General features: G+C 52.8%; 1 protein-coding gene across 3 annotated transcripts in view; it reads left to right on the top strand.

The window, feature by feature from the left end:
• SDK1 (sidekick cell adhesion molecule 1) overlaps positions 1 to 19,988 on the top strand; it is a 1,051,799-nt gene that overhangs the window by 1,013,051 nt on the left and 18,760 nt on the right. For all 3 annotated transcript variants that reach the window (XM_057487434.1, XM_036932860.2, XM_036932859.2), the window contains 5 exons: positions 668 to 854; positions 2,592 to 2,729; positions 9,170 to 9,331; positions 9,937 to 10,062; positions 18,999 to 19,163. In XM_057487434.1, coding sequence (XP_057343417.1) covers positions 668 to 854; positions 2,592 to 2,729; positions 9,170 to 9,331; positions 9,937 to 10,062; positions 18,999 to 19,163 — 778 coding nt within the window. The remainder of the gene's footprint in view (positions 1 to 667; positions 855 to 2,591; positions 2,730 to 9,169; positions 9,332 to 9,936; positions 10,063 to 18,998; positions 19,164 to 19,988) is intronic.

Raw genomic sequence — 19,988 nt, 5'->3', positions numbered from 1 at the left:
GGGTCCTCAGCCAGCTGCTAGAGAGGCAATTCTGGCACCCTCTTCAAACCTTTGTACTCAGGCATGAGCACATACAAGCTAGATGAGGAAATGGAATCCAGGAGAAACAGGGCTGACCTCAACATGGCTTTTCTCCTCTCCATGTTAGTTTTGGTTGTTTTGAATACCCAGAGTTTTGTGGCACATTGGCCAAGGCTTAGCTGCCTACCTCGAACAAGATGTGGGAGCCCAGGGTAGAAGCCTGAGGGCTTGCCCTTCCCAGGCCCAGCAGGGCTGCTGTAGTTGGCCCCCCTCTGTCCGGAAGGCTAAGGAGGGGGCAGGGCTGTGGGGAGGCGCTTGACTGGCAGCTGTAGGACAGTGTCCCTGCACCCTCAGACGGAGTCTGGAGCAGTGTTTTGTTCAGCTAGGACTCAGACTCTAGAACACCTCAGAAATGCTCATCAGCTCCCCAGACAACATAGCAACAAGGCCCTCCCTCCACTCCAGCACTGACCTCACACCTCCACCCTCCCCACCCAGAGCAAAGTCTGCCCAGGAGACCTCGGCCTCATCCACATCTCCTCCTCACTGTGGCCACCACTCCCAGCAAGCTGAGCGGCAGAGGGGGTAGAGCTTGGGTGGCTGCCCCTTCCCAAGGCCATCCCCAAACTCTTGCTCTTTACAACAGATTTACTACTGGGAGGCAGATAGCCAGAACGAAACGGAGAAAATGAAGGTCCTGTTCCTGCCTGAGACGGTGGTGAAGCTGAAGAACCTGACCAGCCACACCCAGTACCTGGTCAGCATCTCTGCCTTCAATGCTGCTGGTGACAGTCCCCAGAGCAGCCCCAGGCCAGGACGCACCCATCAGGCAGGTAGGACAACAGCGTGTTTCCTCCGCAGGCCCACGTCACCTCCCTACCAAATGAGCTGCCCTGCCTCTCTGGTCCCACAGCTCTTGCCCTGCCTGTCCTGTAACACACACCCCTTGTGCCGCTGGGAATTTCTGGGGAGGCAGGACTGGCTGGCATCACTGTATCCCCTGCTGCCTGGTCCAGGCCTGGTGCATAGCGCTAATCAACAATGTCAGATGGCCATGCCCAATGCACATTTTTCTGTGGACAGAAAACAGGACCCTTTTGTTAGGTGGGACAGTAGATGAGAGGGGTCTTGCATCTGCAGCTAGGCCTCGTTCTTAACTGACAGGCTCCCCTCCAGATCCTTCGGGGAGCCTCTTACCAGGGTTGCCATGTCCAGATCCCTCAGAGTGAGCACCTTGTATGTCGAGCTCAGATCACAGTATAGGACACAGCCCTGGGGTCTCAAGGCACAGCTCCTGCAGGCAGCTCGCCCACCATCTCAGACACCTGCCACAGGCCAGGTCCCAGGGCGGGGACCGGCGGGGCTGCCTGATGTCCCCACTGCTGCCTCCCCTCCACCCCCTGTGCATGTTGTGAACAGCCGCTCATTCCTCACTGCCCCTCATAGTTTCCTATGGCCTGGACAACGTCATAAAGCTGATCAGATATTCCAAAGGGATGGCGGCTTGACCTGGGGGCCTGGGGGAGCTCTAAGAGGTACTTTGTAGGACCCAGGACATCCAGGGCCAGGGAAGTAATGCTAGATGCCAACAGGGGGACCCGCCTCACTCAGACTCTCAGACCTTGACATTCTCTGGGTCCCCACTAACACCCCAGATGATCCATCTCCTGGAACAGGGGCTCCGGAGCCTCACATGTCGTGCCCACGAGATGACTGTGACCAGCTTGCAGGGTCTGATCCCCTGGGCCTACGCAGCCTGAGAGGGCTGGCTTTAGAATCTGACTGGACCCATGGGGCAGAGAGTAGGAGACTGGGGCCACATGAGGGCACAGCAGGCTGGCAGGTCACCCAGGGCCTGGAGGGAGAGCAGGGAGGGGCCTTCGAGCATGGAGTAGGACAGGGTAGAGGGGAGTCAGTGGAGGCAGACCTGGGAGCCAACAGCCCCACACAGCCCGGGCAGGAGCGGGGCCAGAGCAGGTGAGGGTCCTGCCTGGCGGTGCAGGGCGCCTGGCCTGCATGTGCGCATGCCTTGTTCCAGCTCACAATGACTCCCTAGCTCCTCCCCTTCTCCAGACCAGGATGGGGTGCTCAGAGTGTCCTGTAAGAGTTCAGGGCCGGGACTGGGGGCATCTGAGACCTCCAGGCCCTGTGGGAGGGGACAGGGCGGTGGCAGGGCTGGGCCACTTGATGAAGAATGGGACGGGCGCCCTGGAGTCCTCCAGCAGTCCCTGGAAACAGGAACGATCTGCATTTCATTTGTTTCCATCTGTTCATTTTTGTGCCTTTGTCATTGCACCTCTTAGGCTCCTTTGTGTTTAAACACCATCGTTTGCTCTGCTATATTCTCAGGAAGCACCGTGTTTCTGATTGATCCTAGGAAGCTGGAAATGATCAATAAATCTTCTTTTCATCTCATAGAATTTATTCTCTTTTAGAGAAAAGAATTAAACTTTTATTCTCTTGAAAATGACATCTAATAACCTTTTTATTATATGTGGAGGCATAGCTGTGTATGTAGATGATCGATAAAGGAGCTTTAGTGAAAGTCCCTTTATGTTCTCTCCTTCCAGCTCCTGGGACCCCCAGCTTTTTGGTGTTTTCAGAAGTAACTTCCACCACACTTAACGTCTCATGGGGTGAGCCAGCGGCGGCCAATGGCATCCTGCAGGGCTATCGCGTGGTGTATGAGCCCTTAGCACCTGTCCAAGGTAAGGGGGGCACGAGGCAGCTGGCCTCACAGATGCACAGTGCTTCACAGCCTGTGGAGCAGGCCCGGGGCCTCCTTTCCAGGCAGGGAGCAGGCTGAGCTGGGACTAGCACCTCGGTGTGGTGTTCCAGCCCTCCAAGGGCCTGCACTGGGAGCACTTGTCCTGACTCCCTACATTTCCATCTTCTCTGCTCCGCGACCAAAGTGCAGCCTTTGACCTAGGCCCTTAAACACCCAGGATATTTCACTCATTTGCTCAAGATTTCAGTCCTCACAGGTGCCCAGGAGGCCACACTGAATGCCACTTGTTGGAACCCAAGGGCAGCACTGGCCAGTCGCACACACCACGGGCCTCCTCAGAGGAGCTGGCAACCTGTGTCCTCAGATACTTCCCCGGAGTTGCCCTGTAGTCACTCACGTACTCAACAGGTGTTTATTCAGCACCAGCTGTGTACCAAGTACTGTTCTAGATGCTGGATTCTGTGGGTCCAGGGGAGCAAGGACCCTCACTGGCCTATCAAATGAATCTGGTGAGCATGGGACAGGCTGAGAGAAGCAGCCCCCATATAATTAACAAGCACCTGGTAGCCATCAGCCCAGGAGGAAATAGGAGTGGGAGACCCAAGCGCACTGAGCACGGGGAGGAGACCTGAGCAACGAGGACACAGGTGCCCAGTCCCGGGGAGGCCTCCCCACACTGAGTCCCCAGTGCCCAGGGTTCTGGCAGCCCTGTGGCCAAAGCTGAAGCAGTGGGCAGAGGGCAAAGCAAGCTGCCATGATGCACAGGCAGGGCCAGGCCGTGTGAGCCCCAGTGAACCTGGAGTGGAAGTGTCCCGTGAGCGTAAGGCCAGCTGCCACTGTCCACATGCCATGGGGGGAGATGATCCCTCAGCCCTCCAAAATTCCTGGAATCAATCAGAAACACAAACCCACCAGAATAGAGAAAATGTTTGAAATCAAAGGAGCTTAAGAGAATAAATGACAAGGGTGTAAAAATGAATAATAGGTGGAAACAGAAATTGAAATGCAACAGGTAGGGGAGTGGCTTGCGGGTCAAGCACCAAGGTGAGGCATGAGACCAGCTGGGGCTGTCACCGTGTCTGGCGAGGGGGCTTGAGCAGGGGGCAGTGGGCACATGGGTGAGAAGTGGCCAGACTGGGGCTGCCAACTGGAAGGAGGGAGGGATAGCAGCTGGGGACGCTCTGGAGGTGGCTGCTTGTGTCTCTCCTGGACAATGGCATTACCTGTGTCTGGACTGCTTGAATTCCATACGTCCCCACTGCCCCTCTGCTCCATAACCAGTGTGTTCGCTGAGTGCTCCATGGGCATTTCTTTCTCGTCCACTGAGTGGCCGGCCCTGTGGTTAGAGAAGGGAGGCAAGCCCAGGGCACATGTTCCCCTATGATATGCACAGGGAGACTGTAAAAATTATGATTATTTAATGCCCAGGAGGAAAAAATATAACCAACACATCAAATAATATTGGCTCTCCACTTAAAGCCATGATAAAAGTTTCCTTTTAAAATAAGTACATTCAAGTAAAACAGCGAGTCGATTTGAAGAAAATTTAAGCCCTAGATTTTATTTCATCGAATCTAAAATGCCATTATTGACTATAAGATTCATTGTTATTTTATGAAGTGCTAAGAAAGAAAAAACTGCTTCCCATAAACTATGGCCCAATACTTTTGTGTCATCAATTCCACGCTGCAGCCCAAATCAGAGATGTGGGAATGTGAGGAAAAATAAGAGTCCCTCAGACAATCGATGGGCTTTGGTAAATAACAGCCAGGCGATGTGTGGATATAGCTTACAAAAGAGCCAAGAGGGCACAGGCCGGCCTTCATCTGGCATGGCCACACCCTGCTGTATTCCTCTCAGAGCCCAGCTCCTGTCTGGGGACCAGGTGGCCTGGGCATGGCTGCGGTTGGTGTCCCAGCAGAGTGGCCCAGACGGAGGCAGGCCATTGTTCTTGCTCATTTGGTGGGGGGGAGGGCAAAGAATCACTGGAAACCTCCCACTTTGCTCACCAGTACTCCCTGCACACACACACACACACACACACGCACACACACACATGCGCACACACTTGCACGGTTTCTAGGAGCCCCTCTTGCAAATGCCTTTTTCAAGGATATAAACTAGTGTCATTCAAATGAAAAAAAATTGCCAAAAATCATGGTTCTGAGTGACCCATGAGTCCTACCTCTTCAAAGACAATGAGTTTTCCCACCCTTCCTTGAGTAAGTGACTTAGTTTGTTGACCCCGTGTTAACGGGTGTGCGGAAACTCTAGAAGCTCCCTGGTGTGCACCTCTGGGCCTGTCCCCTTGGCTGCTTCTCTTCCTCTTGTAAAAAATCTTGCTCTGCAGACAAGACTGTCGTCTGACCAGCCCCGAGCAGACGCTGGGGGCCCGGAGGCGCTCGCTGACCCCTCCTCTCTGCACTTCTGCTCTCCCAGAGCTGTGCGAAGCTCTCCTCAGCCTGCCGTGCGCTATCAGGCTCTGCTTGTACTTTTCACATCATGCTGACACCACTCGGAGGACCCGTCTTACACACTCATCATGTGGCCCGCACGTGGCTCTCTCTTCTCCTGTGACACGATCCTGCAGGGACACAGGTCCGGTTTACCCACACTTACTACAAACCAGCATGAGCTGAGTGCTCACACATGTCCCCAGGTCCTCCCAACCCTTCACTGCAGGGCTGGCTTCCATGCTCATTTCACAGAGAGCTGGGCTCAGGGCCCCCGGAAGTTGGCTGGGGCCACCCCTCCGGACCGGCTCCTCCACGCCCACCCACCAAGGGCTTGCAGAGGGCTAGGATTTGAACCCCGCAGTCTGGTTCCAGAGCCAAGGTCCAAACTGATGGGTGCTACAAACATCACAGGCAGGAGACGAGGAGCAACTCGACCCTGCCACACCCTGGCCGCCCGCCACACATGGGGCTTGTTCTGAGTGGCGACAGGAGTCACTTCGGTCACAACCACTTTTGCCTCTTTCCCTAAATAACCACCAGCACCAGCACCATCTCTCTTATCTGCTGGGAGGACTGGTTCTTTCAGCCTGGGCTTCCCTGGCTTGTGGTGAACGTGCTGCATTCTGAGATCAGAGTGGGAGGGCTCAGCGGCTCACCCTTCGCTCAGCCAGTGAGAGATTGACCAGACTCTCAGGGCTCTTTGGGGCCCAAGAACAGCAAATCATCAGACCCCCAGATTTTGAGTGTTGGTGACTTGGACACACCCCAGGCCTACGGAGTTCTGCTTCTCTGCCCAGTGGCCACTGTAGGGTGGGGGCTGCCCCTCGGCGCTGGTGACAGGGAACATCCAGCCCTGGCCGACGGCCTGGCAGCACTGCCCCTGAGCGCCAGACTCCCACTGAGCCAAATAGGCCCAGCCTCTTCACTCAAGCTACAGGTGCCATGCCCCCCACAGCGCTGTCTCTTCTCCAGCTGCAGGTGAGGATGGCCACAGGCCTCCCACCCTTCAGCCTCCCGGCCTCCCCAGGAGCAGAACTCCCCAGCCCTGATCCCAAGGGCCCGGCTGACCCTTGACTTCCTGGAGGTGGCTCTGCTCCCCACCAAGGCCAGTGTCACTTGTCAGGGTGCTGCATGTGCCTGCCTGGACTTAACAGCGTCTGCCAGACCCCAGCTAGCCGGACACCAGACCCTAGCCCAGCCCCTCACAGCTGGGAACACGCTGCAGCTCTGGGCCTGCAGGAGGCACAGGCCCAGGGAGGTGGGAGGCAGAGCAGGAGGGCTGGCGGACCCTCTCTGCCCTTAGGCACTTTGGGGCTTTCTGACCTCTGGGGCTGCACACACGCGCATGAGGGTCCTTTCAGCTGAACATGAGACTCTGGTGATCAATAGCAGAGCATCCAGGAGCTCAGGTTGGGGTGCGGTCACGGCCAGTGGGATTTACAGAAGGCAGAGACAGGAAGCCACGCCAGTGCCTGGCCGAGGCCAGATTGTCCAGCATCTGGGCCAGCTGCACGACCTTGGTGGCCCCAAGCCTCCAACCTGGGGGCCTGTGCCTCCCTGGCAGGAGTTCCTCTTCTCTCCCAGAGAAGCTGCTTCTGCTGTGTGTCCTCCCTGAGGGTGGCTGACCAGTGGGATCAACTATCAGGCCTTTGGGTGTGGGGGGGTCTCCTGGAGAAACATGGCCCTCACCCCTTCCCTTTGGACCCAGGATTTCCAACAGGAAACCATGAAAGTAGAACTGGTGTCCAGACAATTTTCAGCCTTTAAAATGCCTCCCAGAATCCATACATTTCCCAGAGAGAGGGTTGCAAACGTAGTGACACCACCAGGCATCATTATTTGGGGCTAGAATCACATCAGCTCTCAGTTGCACCGGGTCTCTCGTGAAGACTACCAGAGACATTCTGTGAACGTCACACACACACACACGCTGTGGTGGAGACAGAAAAAAGGCTGTGAGACAGCAACTTGGCCCCGGAGGCACTCAGCTAGCCTTTTTTCCTGCCTCCTCACGCAGGCCTGCCAGTGCCCTGCATAGACCTCCAACTCCAGGCCAGGCACTGACCAGCCCAGGCCAGGGGAAGAGACGCTGCGTCCACCCAGCGCGGCAGGCCTGCAGTCACTCCGTCAGGGAAAGAGGCCGGGCTTGCCCCGTGTGCTGGGCGGGGCCTGCGGCCATCACTAGCCGGTCTTCTGGTAACGGTGGGGCCACTGATCCCCTGGCATCAAGCCACGTAGAGCACTGAGCTCTGTTCTTGGGAATGTGATTGTTATGGCAGAGCTATTTTTATTTTTTTAAGCTATTTTAAACAGCAATATTTTATGTGATTGCACCCTGAGGCTCTGTAGTGTGGCATGGTCTAAAAATTGACTAAATAAGATTCTTACATAGTTGAGATGGGGGAAAGGCCATCCCAGCTCTACCTCCTGGTGGGCTAGAATTCACAAGATCTGTGCACAGGTATGGATTTGCTCTGGAGTAAAGCAAGGCATTTTTAATTTTAAGAGTGGGGGGTTGTTATCCAGAATGACTTCACATTCAGCAGAACCCCATCTGTCCATTGCTGATGGTCGTGTGTGTGCCAGTTGCCGTCTTTGAAATGGCACTTAGCCCTTCCTAAGTGATGCAGGCTGAGGGTCAGGCACCCTGGGCAGAAGTGGCCCTGTTCCTCTGTGGAGAAATTCAAATTTGGAGGTCACTCAAAAGCCACCAAAATTGCTCTGAAATAATTTGGAAGAGAGTAACTTTGCTGAACCAGTGTTCTATAGAAGGCATAATATGAAAATGGTGACCCGGCTACATGGTACTCTGGAGACCTGCAGGATGAGAGGGCATGGTTCTGATGCCTCTGAGGGATGGGTCCACGTTGCAGTAAGAACGCACTTCACTGGGCCTACTCTCAGATTAAAGGCGCCAGTAGCAGCACGGCATCCACGCCATGGGCAGGCCAACCCACGGGTGCCTTGGGAAGCCAGCCCCTGCCCTGTATGTGGACTGTGCAGTGGTAGGCCGCAGGCACCGTGCCCCAGGCACAGCTCTTCCGCTGACTAATAAGTCTCAGAAATGCCATGTCCCTCCTCCTCCAGACATGCCCAGTAGATGTTAGTATGTTGAGTTCTAAGAAATTCTGTAGCCAAGAGCTTACATAATTTTTTTAATGCATCATCTTCAGACTTGTTTAACCAAAGAACCTTCTGGAAAATGCTGCTTATATAACCTCCTCCTCCCAAAATGTTCAGTCTCAACCTTCTAATTACACTCAATACAACCAGCAACACATTTGCCTCATTTACTCATTTACGCGTGAAAACCTGCTCAGAACTGAGCCATCCATATTTGCGGTGACATTTTTTCTTCATCTTTGCTTCAAAGTCCAGGGATGAATTCTCACATATTGCTTGAGGTCTTTAGGCCACAGACTGTCCAACCAGTCAGGCTGGAGACCCCACAGAGGAAGCCCACCTTTTAATAAAACAAAAGGTTTCCTGTGCTTTCTTCCATGTGCCCCCTCCCTGACCGTGAGTCAGGAAGCTCAAAGTCACCTGTACAAGGGACACAGGGCTCACTACAGCTCAGAGCCAAGTGGAAAGGGGCCCCCTCTGGAAGGCTGTCAGGGGAGCCTGACCTGGGCACTGGTGACAGTGGCCCTCTGGCAGTGCCCACTGGCAGGGAGATTCTCCTCTGCTGGTGTAATTAGGGAGATCAGTGGGGGGCCTCCCCCATCGTCTTGTAAGCTCAGTTCTTCCCTTTGTCAGCACCCACTTATCAAGCTTAAACTCTAGTTCACTTACCTGTGCTGAAAATTGGCTATTACCACCATGTCAACTCCCTCGGATTTTAAGAAATACTTCCTAGGTGAGAAGGCAACCTGCCGGGTGGCTCTCCTGTCCCTGCAGTGCAGGAGCGGGGCTCAGCTGCTCCTCTGACCAAGCGCCTTCTTGCCTTTGTCCTCCCGGGCTCCAGGGGTGAGCAAGGTGGTGACAGTGGAGGTGAAGGGCGACTGGCCACGCTGGCTGAAGGTGCGGGACCTCACCAAGGGAGTGACCTATTTCTTCCGCGTTCAAGCACGGACCATTGCCTACGGGCCCGAGCTACAAGCAAACGTCACAGCCGGGCCGCCTGAGGGTGAGTGGATGCCTCTCACCTCCTGCCCCATCCCCTTAGGGGCTGGCGTTCACCCTCAGTGAGCTGCTTCGGAGCCGGCATGAGCTCAGCAACACTTTGGCAATAGCGTCTTTAAAAACACAGAACATGAACTTCTGCAGGCAGACTTGTCCACTATGGATGAACCAATCCTTAGGTGTTAAACCTGTGAAGTTTTGATTTTTTTTCTGGGGAAGAAAAATTAAAAAGCAAATTTGGTTTTTGAAACAAGGTACATGAGAAAATTTTTAAATTTTCTCTCCATGAGGAAGAGCCATGTAGGTTCCCACTTAAACTGTTTTGTCCTTTGTTTAAATACTTACCAAGGCAAGGGCAGCAGGATGGAGGTTCACAAGTGCCCACTGTGGGCCAGGCACAGCAGGGGCCCTCTGCACATAGCACCTCTTTTAATTTCCCTGTCCCCGCCGAGCGGCCAGTGTCAGCCGCCTGGGTTTCAGAGGAGACAGGCACGACTGGGCCAGGCTGAGCCACCTGCCCAGAGAGCCGGGGCCCAGAGGGGCAGCCCCACCTGTGGGCCAGGAGCCCACAGACCAGGGCTACCCTCCCTTTGCTCTGTTATCCCACAGGTTCCCCAGGCTCCCCCAGAGGCGTCCTGGTCACCAAATCGGCCTCTGAACTAACCCTGCAGTGGACAGAGGGAAACGCTGGCAAGGGGCCCACCACAGGCTATGTCATCGAGGCCAGGCCCTCAGGTAAGGCGGGCAGCCCGGGCACCTGCTCCGACTGCCAGGGTCAGGCTGGTGACGTTTCCGAGAGTCCAAGTGTCAGAACCCTTGGCCTTCTCCACAGTCCCCAGCTGCTCGGGGACGAAGGCAGTGCTGCTGGGATGAGGCTCCCCACTCACTGCCCTTCCCCCAGTTTCTCCAATTGCGGACATGCAACCGATCTCATGGGAATTCTTTAGGCACATTACTCCACTGAGGAGGGTGACAGTTGTTCTCAGAAATAGGTGCATGAGAACTCAGGGACCTTGAACACATCCTCAACTCAGGGTAGATCACAGGGTGTTTCCAGGGACTCAGCTCAGCTCTGTGTGTTTGCAGATCACACACCCTTCTGACCATTAGGGATGTTCCTATTAATAGTGAGGCTGACCCATCACCTTCATCTCTCATGCTAGATGAGATCTAAGCTCCATTCTCTACCTACCGTTCTCCCCCCAGCTTTAATAACTAAGGCGGGGCATTCCTAGAAATAAGCTTCAGATGGTGGCGTCAGATATTACTGCTTGGAACCAGGGGGTATCACCTAGTGCAGAGAACGCTGAGTGTGTTCACCAGGACCTCCATATGGTCGCTCTATTAATCGTGAATAACTGAGCATGACAACACACAGTGTGCCAGGGCACATTCAGTGAGCCGCAAATCCCACCTGCCTGATGGACTACACTGCTAGGCATCATTTCTCGTCCAATATTCAAAGCAGCTAATAGACCAAGAGATAGATACAAACAGATCCCAAAAGTTACATACACCCCTGTGTCAGAGAAGTCCCCTCCTCACACACCAAACTGCTTTTGAAAGATTACTAGTTGTTGCCTTCTAGAAACTTACTCTAAAGAGAAATCTAGTACATAAGACCAAAAAAAGGTCTGTTACAGGCAATATGAAAAATTGTGTGGCTCAAGAACTCACACTCAGCCTGCCAGCCTGGAGGACCCTGATAGTGTCTGTTGAGCAAGGCACTGTATTCGGCCTGCTCTGAAAACGGACGGTCCCAAACTGGTGACAGGCCTGGGCTCAGCAGAGGCCTTCAGTGGCCACTTGGTTCCCCACACCTCTGAAAGCAGATGGCCCCAAGAATAACCAACCATCTGTCTGCTGATGGCATCCGAGTCAGGAGCTTTCAGGGAGGGACAAGGGCTGTGCACAATGTCCTGGTGAGGTCTGGACCACCACCAAGGGCTGCGGGGGGCTCACTGACCCGAAGGAACAGCTCGAGCAGTTTGCTCCCCGATCTAAGGGGAGCGTTCACTGCAAAGGTTCCCTTGTGAACTCTTCAGGCCCACCAGGAGGTTAATGAGAAAATTCAGGAGTCCATGAACTTGACTGGGAAAAAAATACATTTTTATTTTCACTGATCTCTAACTGAAAGTTCACATTTCCTTCCCTCACAACCTAGGCATGTCCATTTGCTCGGGCTGCTGCAGTCACGCACCACACACTGGGCACCTTCAGCAACAGAAAGCGTCGTCTCCCCCCTTCCTGGAGGCTGCGTCAGGTCGTGGTGGGGCGAGTGGGTCCTTCTGGGGCACAGAGGGGGGCTCTGTCCCAGACCTCTCCGCTCCTCAGGGGGCTGCTGGCTGCCTTTGGGAGTCCCTGCCTTATAGAAGCATCACCCAGCTCTCTGCCTCCATCTTCCCATGGCAATCTCCCCATGTGTGTACATGTCCAAATTTCCCCTTTTTATAAAAACATCAGTCATACTGCATTAGGGCCACCCTAATGGCCTCATCGTAACTGATTACATCTGCAGTGACCCTATTGCCAAATAGAGTCACATTCTGCAGTACTGGGGATTAGGCCCTGCAGATTTTGAGGCGACAAATTCAACCCATGGCTGTAGGTAGGCACCACGTAAGTCATTGCAGTGCCTGTGAAACTGCCAGTGACAGAAGCCACCGCTACTTGCATTTCACATTCAAACCATGGTAAATCGTCACATTCGCCATTATGTAGAAATCACAGTCACCTGTGGACTCCTGCTGGACTGTGTAATCCAAAGTCACCCTGGGACAACAATGGCCACCCAGATCCAACTCTCCCCACCACATCTTCCAAAGAGCCACGTGGCATAACAAGAAAACCCCGAGTGAGCCACACCTTTAGCATAACTAGGACACAGAGAGTACTGTTAACTTCCAGCGTCCTCATCTGGTGGTCAGCATTATATAACTGGTGTCCTTGTTGATTTGTCTTATGTATCTAAAGCTATTTGGAGAAGGTGTCCATCGGTGTCAGCTGGGTGACACACAGAGGCTCTCACCAGGACATTTCTTCCACCTGCCACCTATCCCCCTGAAAATCCCAATGGAGGTGTGGCTGTAAGATGGTCACTGGAGGGGTCACTGGGGTGACAGGTTCCACCTGGCCTGTGCGAATACCGTGTCTGCTTATGACATGCTGTAGTTTCCCGGGGTGACTGTGCCCCACTGGATAAAGGGCGTGTGACATCTCTGCATTATTTCCCGCAACTGCACGGGACTCTACCATTATTTCAAAATTAAAAGATTGAATTAAGATTACTTATACACATACATCCCACGCGTGGTCTCATCCTATTCAGTCAAGTGCACCAGCACATCTTTGAAATGAGCGTTTTCACGTCAGAGATCAGTCTGTGGGGAATGTAACACACCACCGGCCACACACGCCTGCGTAGGCTTTGAATCTTAACACCAGTGAGGACGTTTCAGCGCTTTCGGATGAATGATAAGGTATTGATTCTCAGGCTTGCCTGGGGAGCCATTTAATTTCTCCTCAGGTCATCCTACTCTCAGCCATTTGCCGTAATGGAGGGAACAGGACACCTGTTGGTCAGAAGTGCGGCTTTGGGGTCCTGGAAGGCAGCGAGAATGAGACCTAATCGGACGCCAGCCTGAGTTGCGCTCGGAGCCCACCCTGGAGGGCCTTGCTCCAACAGAAGCCTGAGCCAGCTGGGCATTGGGGTTCTGCGGATTCCCGAATGGGGAGGCTGGCCCACAGGGACTGAGACAGGACACAAACCTGCCCCAGAGCACGGAGTCATTTCTGGCGAGCGCTGAGGATTGGGTTCTCGCTCCTGTTCTGCTACTCAGCATCTGAAAGCCAGTTCCAGCCATGTCCCTGCTCAGATCGTGGCCTGAACAGGGACAGCTTTCCCATGGGAAGTTGAGAAAGACATACCACCCGCTTCCATGACTGGGGTGAGCAGCAGCCCCGAGTCAGGTGAAATGGTCAGTATTTAACACCTTACCAGTACCTCCAGGCTCTGGACCTTGCTGTCATCCACCGCAGGCCTCATTGTGCAAAGCATTAGACGCTGCCTGTACCTCCTCATCTGCACCAAGGCTCTCTGGGAAGACTTTCTCCAGGCAGAGAGGTTTTCTGAAGGGAGCATGGTTTTGGTATATGGGCCCCAGTTTCCATTAGGGGGGTTACTTCTGATCAGGGTCACCCAGCTGCTAGGGTCCACTCACCATGGGGCATCTGAGAAGGCTGAGCGACCCCTGGGCCCCAGGCTGTCTGCCCAGCCTGCCATCTTCCCACCCAGCCAAACCTCTGTGTTGACCCCCCAGGTAAGAAGCTCATCCAGTTGGTGCCTGGTGCCCAGAAGGTGGCCAGTGGGCTTGGGCCACCTGGGCAGATGGCAGCACGGCCTCTCACTCCTATGCATCTCCATTTTATCTCCTGCAAATTCTGCTGAATAGTCCCATTGCCGCCCTGATGCAGAGACACAGAACTGAGCAGCCCTCATGAGATTAGCACCCGGCTGGTGAAGGGCAGTCAGTGTGGGCCCACCGTTGCCTCAGCCCCACAGCACAGCCTTGCCAAAGCTTCATTTTTCTGCTCAGATGAGCATTTCCCCCAAATTGGTGCTGCAAAGTTCCCTGGAAGGCAGTGGAATATGCAGCGGGCATATGCAGATGATTTATTTATACAAATTATCCGGAGGCATTTTACTGTGTAGCTCACGGAGCCTAATTTACATATTTACACAATAGACTGGAATGGCACTAAAGGAACTATAAATATATTTTCCTCTCCAAAGCAGCCATGAAATACATATTGAGGATGTACCCAGTACAGGCAGACCCTGTATTGTTTTTTTCACAAGTAATGTTATTTTACTCAGAAATGAGAGCCCCTTGTCCCTGTCCCCAACTGGGACCCTGCCCATTCCATGTCTGCTCCTCCTGGGATCCTTCCTGTTCCCTCCCCATTCATTTGGTTCATTTTTGGTCCTTGTCCATGGGGATTTTCAATTGAACAAAGAAGAAAATCAGTATTTTTCCAAAGGTTTAAAAACCCACAGAAGTTCCCGAGTCAGCAAACACAGAGGGCTACAGCCGCCGTTGACTTGCGCCACCACCTATCGTTCCCATCTTGTCTTTCTCAAACCACATTTGGTGACATCGCATCAGCCTTTGCATCCTGCTTCTCTGGGGTCAGTCTCTATCACAGCCACCCTTTGCATTTGGACATTCATCTCATTTTTGTCTCCTGCCTTAAACAAGGATCAGATAAAAGGCAATATTTTTTATCAGATGTGTCTACCCTTGCATTTAAGCCCCTCTTGTTCCTGCTAAATTCCTAACCTGGACTGACCACTTACCTAGGGAGAAACGGCAGTGTTTAAGGCATGAACAACTGACAGGCTTCCAAGTGCTCAGAGCTGCAGACTGACAGTCACGTTGCTGGTTGTGTGAATTAGAGGAGCCAGAAATCTCAGGTTGTGAATGACAGTTCCATTCGGCATGGAGACCCTGCTTAATTGTCCATGAAATCAAACTTTTGTGTTGGCATGGCATCTGCCCAGCTACCTGCCGCACACGCTCTGCCCTGGGCGTTCAAGGGATAAAGTGAGCGAGGAGCCCTCGGATGTGCCTGAGCAGGGCTCCATCTCAATTCAGAAGAGAGGCATTGGTGTTTGCAGGTTTATTAGGACATTGTCTGGGAACAGATGTGCCTCTAACGCAGGGGTGGGGGGTGCTGGTGCTGAAAGAGAAGCGCCAACTCATTCTGTCAGCCAGAAACAAGAATGATCTGGGGTAGCAAACCTCCCTAGAGCGGGAAGCAGCTCTTTCTGCAGGGATCCTCTCTCTTGGCCACTTCCCTCTTTTGGAGGCAATCACTCAAGGAAGGTGGCACGGACAGAGCATCATCCTTTCGAAGAGCCAGCCAACGCCCGGGCACGGGGGCTCTCACACGTCTCTCCTCAGGCTGATGGGATTTTAGGTGTGATCAGAGCGCGATTCATTTAGGAATATTTTGCAACATGTTTCTCAGCAGCTTCCCTGCCTTCTCACCTGCAGCGTCATGTCCTCCTCACCCCCCCAGTCTTTCAGTGAGAAGGAGAGGCCAGCAAGGTGTTCTCTCAGGCATCTGGAAGCGGGGCCCAGCACAGGGGTGCTTCGGGCTCACTCCACCATCACGGACGTCCTCCCACCAACACCACAGTGGACGCTCTACCAGCTGCAAGGTTTTTCTTACCCACTCATGATCACGGCATAAATACTAGTATAGATAAATAGCCCAGTGAATTATAAGTGGAGTCTAAAATGCTGAACATGCTAATTTTGGAAAGGAAGAATTAAGCTGAATGGAAATGTGAACAATTTTCTTCTGTTAATTCAGAAGGAAACTCTCTTGGTATGACCCTCCCTCCACCCCCAAGCATGTTTCTGTGTAAATGGATTGCTATATAAATCACTCTGTGTTGACATTCTGTATCAATATTTTAAAATGTTTTTATGAAAAATGCACACAATTCCTGAAGCTATGACAGAGCGCTTAAAATAAAACGTGGCCTTTAGGTGACAGTAGAGGAAGAGGAAATAATTTTTTTTCTTCAGTAGCAGGAAAGCATTACAGAAACATTAACGCAAAAGACCTTCAGAGAATTGACTGCCAAAGCGTTCAGACCTATTCAGCATGGGCTGTGAACATCTTGTATACTCCTAACCCCTTCATTTCAATAGCTTTAAGCAACATCCAGTTGAACAGAGTGTATTTTTTTTTCTTCAGTCTCACTGACGGCATAAAATTGTCTATCTTTTTAGAGGAAACGCACTGCACAATTCCTTCAACGTTCAAAGCCCTTAGAGCAGTTATCTGCTCATAGTAAGCACTAAATAAAAGGGTGGTGTCTGTTATTTACTGGAAGCCTGCTGGTGCTAGGCCCTGTGAAAGGCTGCAGGATTCAAAGATGGATGGATGGATAAATGGACAGATGGACGGAAGCAGGAAGGAAAAGCAGATGGTTGGGTGAGATGGATTGTGTCCACAGATACTTACTGAGCTCTTGGAAATTTGGAAGGCTCACTGACGCAAACAGACAGGCAGCTGTGAAGTGTCCTGAAAGCCCCTGAACAGAAGGAACCGCCTCTTCCTGGACATGGCCATGGGGTCAAGGTTGACCTCAAAGGAGGAGTGTGAGGGGGGACGTGACCATATTGGTTTTCCTCCACTCCAACCCATAGACTATAAATAGCTCCTTGAGAGCAGGAATGTCAGCTGAGTCCCTGATGGGGGACGAAGGGGCCTGACCAAAGGGTGAGCTCCCCCACATTTGTGGCATGAAGCCAGGGTGCACGAGAGGCAGGGGCAGAGAGGGAGGGGTCGTGCACCAACTTCAAGGCCCAGGGAGCCAAGGTGCAGACAAAATGCATCCTCTGGGCTGGTTAGTCCCAGATGCTGATTGTTCCCATGCAAAACTCAGAATGTAAATTATATACGATCATTCCAGTTGAAGGGAAGAAACACGCTTAAGCTATAGCTTGCCACTTTAGCATTATTAGTGGTAACAGGGACCATGGTGAGAAATGACTAGAAATGTGAACATTTAGAAATAAATAATCATTGTACTACTTCCACGTATGTGGAGATTTGTGCCTTTCAAACCTCATTCACATCCGCTCCTTCATTAACCTGTGACCAGGAGTGCTCAGTCCAGACAAATTCCAAATCCTGTGTGTATATGGGCCGGTGCACTAGCAGTCTCCTCTGTCACTGTGGGGCTAATGCACTTGAGCACCTGAGCTGGCGTTTCGAGGTGTGTGATGAGGTCGGCTTCCAGTAACCCTGCGCTGCCTAAAGCAGGCGGGCGTGCATGCCCTCTGCCTCCTCAGGTCTCCTGCTCCCTTAAAAGATCGCATACCTGCACCTGTAGGGGAAGTTGTAACTCACAAAGGAGCAGCACTTCAAATGGATACTTTGAGCTCTGAGTCCACTTTTTACCAAATTTGGAGTTTACAGAGTTGGATTTTACCCAATTCAATCTTGGATTTGTATTTTACTTTACACACACTCACAGAGTGCACGTACCACACGTGCAGCACTGCACTAAGCCCTTAGTAAGTAGTAACTTGTTTCATCCCTGAAGCACACCTAGGATGTACATGCCTTTTTCTCATCAGCCTACAGTAGAGGCACAGAGAAGTTAAGTACTCTGTGCAGCGTCACACAGCCAAGTGTGGTGGGCCAGGTTTTGCACCAAGGTTGTCTGTTTCCAGGCTCTGTCCCTTTGGCCACAGTGCTCTACTGTCTCTGATCTTGATAACAAGTACCACTGGTGTGTTTCCTTTGCCCTACTTGGCAGTGCCTCTGAACCAAATCTGTTGGCTGCTTCTCGCTTTCTCTCTGCACCTCGATTTTCTGGTTTAATTTCAGATTTTATTGTTTTCCTATATGGCAGGATTTAAGTAACCTCAATATGTATTTTTATTGTGGTATAATACACATATCATAAAATCTACCATGTTAACCCCTTACAAGTGTGCAGGTCAGTGGCGTGAAGTTCTCGCATTGCTGTGCAGCATCCCCACCATCCTTCTCCAGAGCTTGTTCTTCCCAAACCTGTCCCCATTAAACCCTAACCCCAGCCCCTCCCCGAGCTCCTGGTGCCTCCACTTTATTTTCTGTCTGTGAACTTGACCACTCCGGGGCCTCAGATGAGTGGGACCACACAGGATGCGCGTTTTGGGTCTGGCTCATCTCACTCAGCACCACATCCTCAAGGTCAATCCATGTTGTAGCAGGTGTCAGAATTTCCTTCCTTTTCAAGGCTGAATAATATTCTGTTGCATGGATGGAGCACACTTTGTTTATCCATTCGTCTGTTCATGGACACTTGGCCTACTTCCACCTTTTGGCTGTTGTGAATAATGTTGCTATGCACATAGGTGTGCAAGTACCTGTTCAAATTCAATGTATGTTTTCAAATTTTACACTTCCATTGGTAGCATAGATTAAGATACTAACTGATCTCAGGCAGGTTGGGTAAGCAAAGTGGAGGGTGGTGGTTGGGTTTTTTCTGGGCATTGAAGGCAGAATCCCTGGGATGAGGGAGCCAGGCTCTGGCAGATGGGCCCTAGCGCACATGCAGACCCACGATTCCCAGCATCCCCATTCCACAAAGCACCTTTACTACAGATGAGAGCACAGTGTAAGGTGGTTATTTAAAGTTTGCATTGAGAGCTCTGTAGCTCCTGCCCAAGGTGACGCAGAGAACATGACATCTGGCTGGTGTGGGAGCTGCCGCTGAAGGTCTTCTCTTTGACCTGCTGGCTAGAGCATCATCTCCAATTAGAATGCAGTGGGACCCCTGGCCTCCAAGGAGCCAGGCCACTGAGCCAAGACAGCTGGGGACTCACAGGCACCACGGGGGTCCCATGGCAGGTCAGGCAGGGCGGCCACAGGTTAGAGACAGGGTGCAGGTGGGACAGTAGCAAGCCAGATGGAAGCCAGACCCCCAAAGCAAGGAGGCGATCAGCCCAGAGCGAGGGCCTGGAATCCGACAGGAATGTGATTCGCAAGAGAACCTTCAGGAAAACACTGCTGCCAGCCAGGGAGCAGGATGGGCACCCAGCACAGGGCTTTTTCTGGGGGAAAAGCAGCCCTAACCCTGCTCTCACCTACTCCTCCTGCAGATGAAGGCCTGTGGGACACATTCGTGAAGGACATTCCCCGGAGCACCACTTCCTACACCATCAGCCTGGATAAGCTCAGGCAAGGAGTGACTTACGAGTTCCGGGTTGTGGCTGTGAACCAAGTGGGCTACGGGGAGCCCAGCAGCCCCTCCACAGCTGTGTCAGGTAGGAAGCCTTCCCAGAAGCCCCAGGGTGAAAACCTTTCTTTCAAGGGAAGGGAGGATGACAGGGAACCACCATTAAAGGAGGGCATGCTGTGCTTCCCACAGGCTCTCCAATAGCCAGTGGGTGGGCCTGCCTGGAGGACCTGGGTGGGGGACACAGGCAGGCCCCTGGCATTGCCAGCAAGTCCCCTACACACTCTCTGTTTGAGAGCCCTGCCTCATTGTGTTTAAGCAAGACATTTTTTTTAATCATTTTTTTCCTTAACCAGACACATATGTAAGAATCAGGGCAGTCAGCTTGAGCTAAGCTGTGACCCCTCTGGGGTAAGGACATTCCCAAGTCAAAAGGAGCCCCCAGACCCTCCTGTTGGCTGGTGCATCCGTACCGTGCAGCCATGGTGATCTCAGACATGCAGACTTCACCGCTAGCAGCCACCGCAGGGTGTGTTAGTGCTCTACGCAGGCTGTGGCTGACCCGGGCCTCCCTGAGAGCTAGCCCAGGGGCATGGGAGAGCCGTGTGCCTGTGGCTACCCTGTACATGAGACGGGGTGGAGGAGAGCTAGCTGCAGGTGCCGCCCAGGTTCTGCTCCAGGGGTAGTGACAGGAATGCAGGAGGCAAGCTTCCTGGGGTGGTGCTAACAGACCATGCCCCTCAGCAATGTGGCAAGGGGTGTAATAGATGGGGGTGAAAGTCACTACCTGGGACTCCAGAAAGGACTTCTTGAAGAGGGAGGGTGGGTCTGGGTCTTGAAGGGCCCACAGGAATGTGGCTACAGGGAGAGGGACTGGCAGAGACAAAATCCTGGTCACCAAGAGCCAGTGGAT

This window comes from Manis pentadactyla, chromosome 10 (assembly GCF_030020395.1).
Source record: "Manis pentadactyla isolate mManPen7 chromosome 10, mManPen7.hap1, whole genome shotgun sequence".
In the NCBI taxonomy this organism is placed as follows: Eukaryota; Metazoa; Chordata; class Mammalia; order Pholidota; family Manidae; genus Manis; species Manis pentadactyla.
This window is presented reverse-complemented; position numbering and strand designations above follow the sequence as displayed.